The sequence below is a fragment of the Exserohilum turcica genome (genome assembly GCF_000359705.1).
Source record: "Exserohilum turcica Et28A unplaced genomic scaffold SETTUscaffold_4, whole genome shotgun sequence".
Taxonomy (NCBI): domain Eukaryota; kingdom Fungi; phylum Ascomycota; class Dothideomycetes; order Pleosporales; family Pleosporaceae; genus Exserohilum; species Exserohilum turcicum.
In genome coordinates this window covers 177,221-178,630 of record NW_007360247.1, presented here as the reverse complement: position 1 = coordinate 178,630, position 1,410 = coordinate 177,221, and the positions used below count along the sequence as shown (strand labels likewise).

General features: G+C 54.9%; 1 protein-coding gene across 1 annotated transcript; it reads right to left on the bottom strand.

Annotated features, from left to right (window-relative positions):
• Positions 1-340: 340 nt before the first annotated feature.
• On the bottom strand, positions 341-1,129 carry SETTUDRAFT_155072 (uncharacterized protein; the record flags this gene model as incomplete). The annotated part of the gene is made up of 3 exons (XM_008030023.1): positions 341-667; positions 719-952; positions 1,004-1,129. 3 exons carry the CDS (start codon positions 1,127-1,129, stop codon positions 341-343), a joined length of 687 nt encoding a protein of 228 aa, XP_008028214.1.
• Between the last annotated feature and the right edge of the window lie 281 nt (positions 1,130-1,410).

Below are 1,410 nucleotides of genomic sequence, written 5' to 3'. Positions count from 1 at the left end.
CGAGCAAGCATAGAGTGTGACATTTGTAGCATTACTATCAATCATACCGCGGCCGTGACTGCGTAGAGAAGAAGAAAGAAAAAAAATGTCTCTAAAAAAGAGGCTACATTCACCCAGCAAGCATGCTCTGAGGCATAACACAACGGCAATCTCTCCTAGACATTTTTGTCGTAAAACGAGCGCCCAGATAGTTACCGCCCAACCATGTCCAAACAAATCGCTGGAAAAACTGCATCATGCAATGTGGAATTGGAGATGGAAAAAAGGGTATACACAAGAATTGAAGTAGTGTAGAAGAAAGCAAAATAGAAAGCAAAAAAGCGCTTCTCGCCAACGGTGCTCATGATGAGCTCTCCGTCTTGACTGGTGTGGCGCCCTTGAACTCTCCGTGTAGTATTTCCAGCAGCTTGCGTAGCGTATCCGAGTTGCTGGTTCGTCGGCGTGTTGAAGTGCCCTCGTCATCTTCTCCCTCGGCGTCGTCGTCCTGGGTGAGCAGCTCAATGGTTTTTCGGAGCTTTTCGTAGGCAGCGTTGAGCTCAGAGTGCGAAACCTCGAGTTTGGTGTACTTTTCACTCAGCACCGCAAGCTGGGCCTCGAGATCTCGGGCGTGCTTTTCCTTGCGCTCGCGGAACGCACGCTGGGCAGCGCGATTTTGAGCTCGTCGGCGCTGGTATTTGTTAGATGGCACGTCGAATGCGTGGGTTGGGTCATGACCTACGCCAGAGGTGGTGTGTGTTCGCTCGGCAGGCGCCGGGGTGTGGACGGCTGCAAAGCTGGGCTCGACATGTTGCAAGGGCCGCGGACTGCAGTACGGGCTGTCGTGGTCGGATCCAAAATCCGAAGGCGTCATGGGCATGGGATATGAGCCGAATTGCATGGGCTCGTCGACAATGTGGGGGTAGTAGGCTTGGTGGTGTATTTGGGCGGGGAATTGGTCGTATGTGGACGAAACCTTGTGGACATGAGCTTGGAACAGGCAGGTATTGCATGGCAATGAGCTTACGGGGGATCCGCTGAGACTGGGGACTTTGGACAGATCCGGAGGCATGTCATAGACGGGGGCTTGGTGGGGCAGGGGAGCAATGTAGTTGCCCTGAGCCATCCAGTAGTCAAAGGAATGAGAATCCATTGCGGTGGGGGATGAGTGGGTGGCGGTGGAGAGGACCGAGTGCGGTAGCGGTAGTGGTAGTGGTAGTAGTAGTATTGTAGAGTGTCGCCGGGTATGGAAGAGAGCCGTGGTGCGAGCGTCGTCTGGGCAGATTGCTTATGTGGTGGAGACGGCTTACACAAGGGCGGCGGCGGGCGAGCTGAGATCTTATAGAGGCAGGGCGCACATTGTCTTGGGAACAGCGTCTAGTCGCTACACATGGCGGGCGGAGGCGCGGACAGGGATGCGGGATTGGGGGGGGG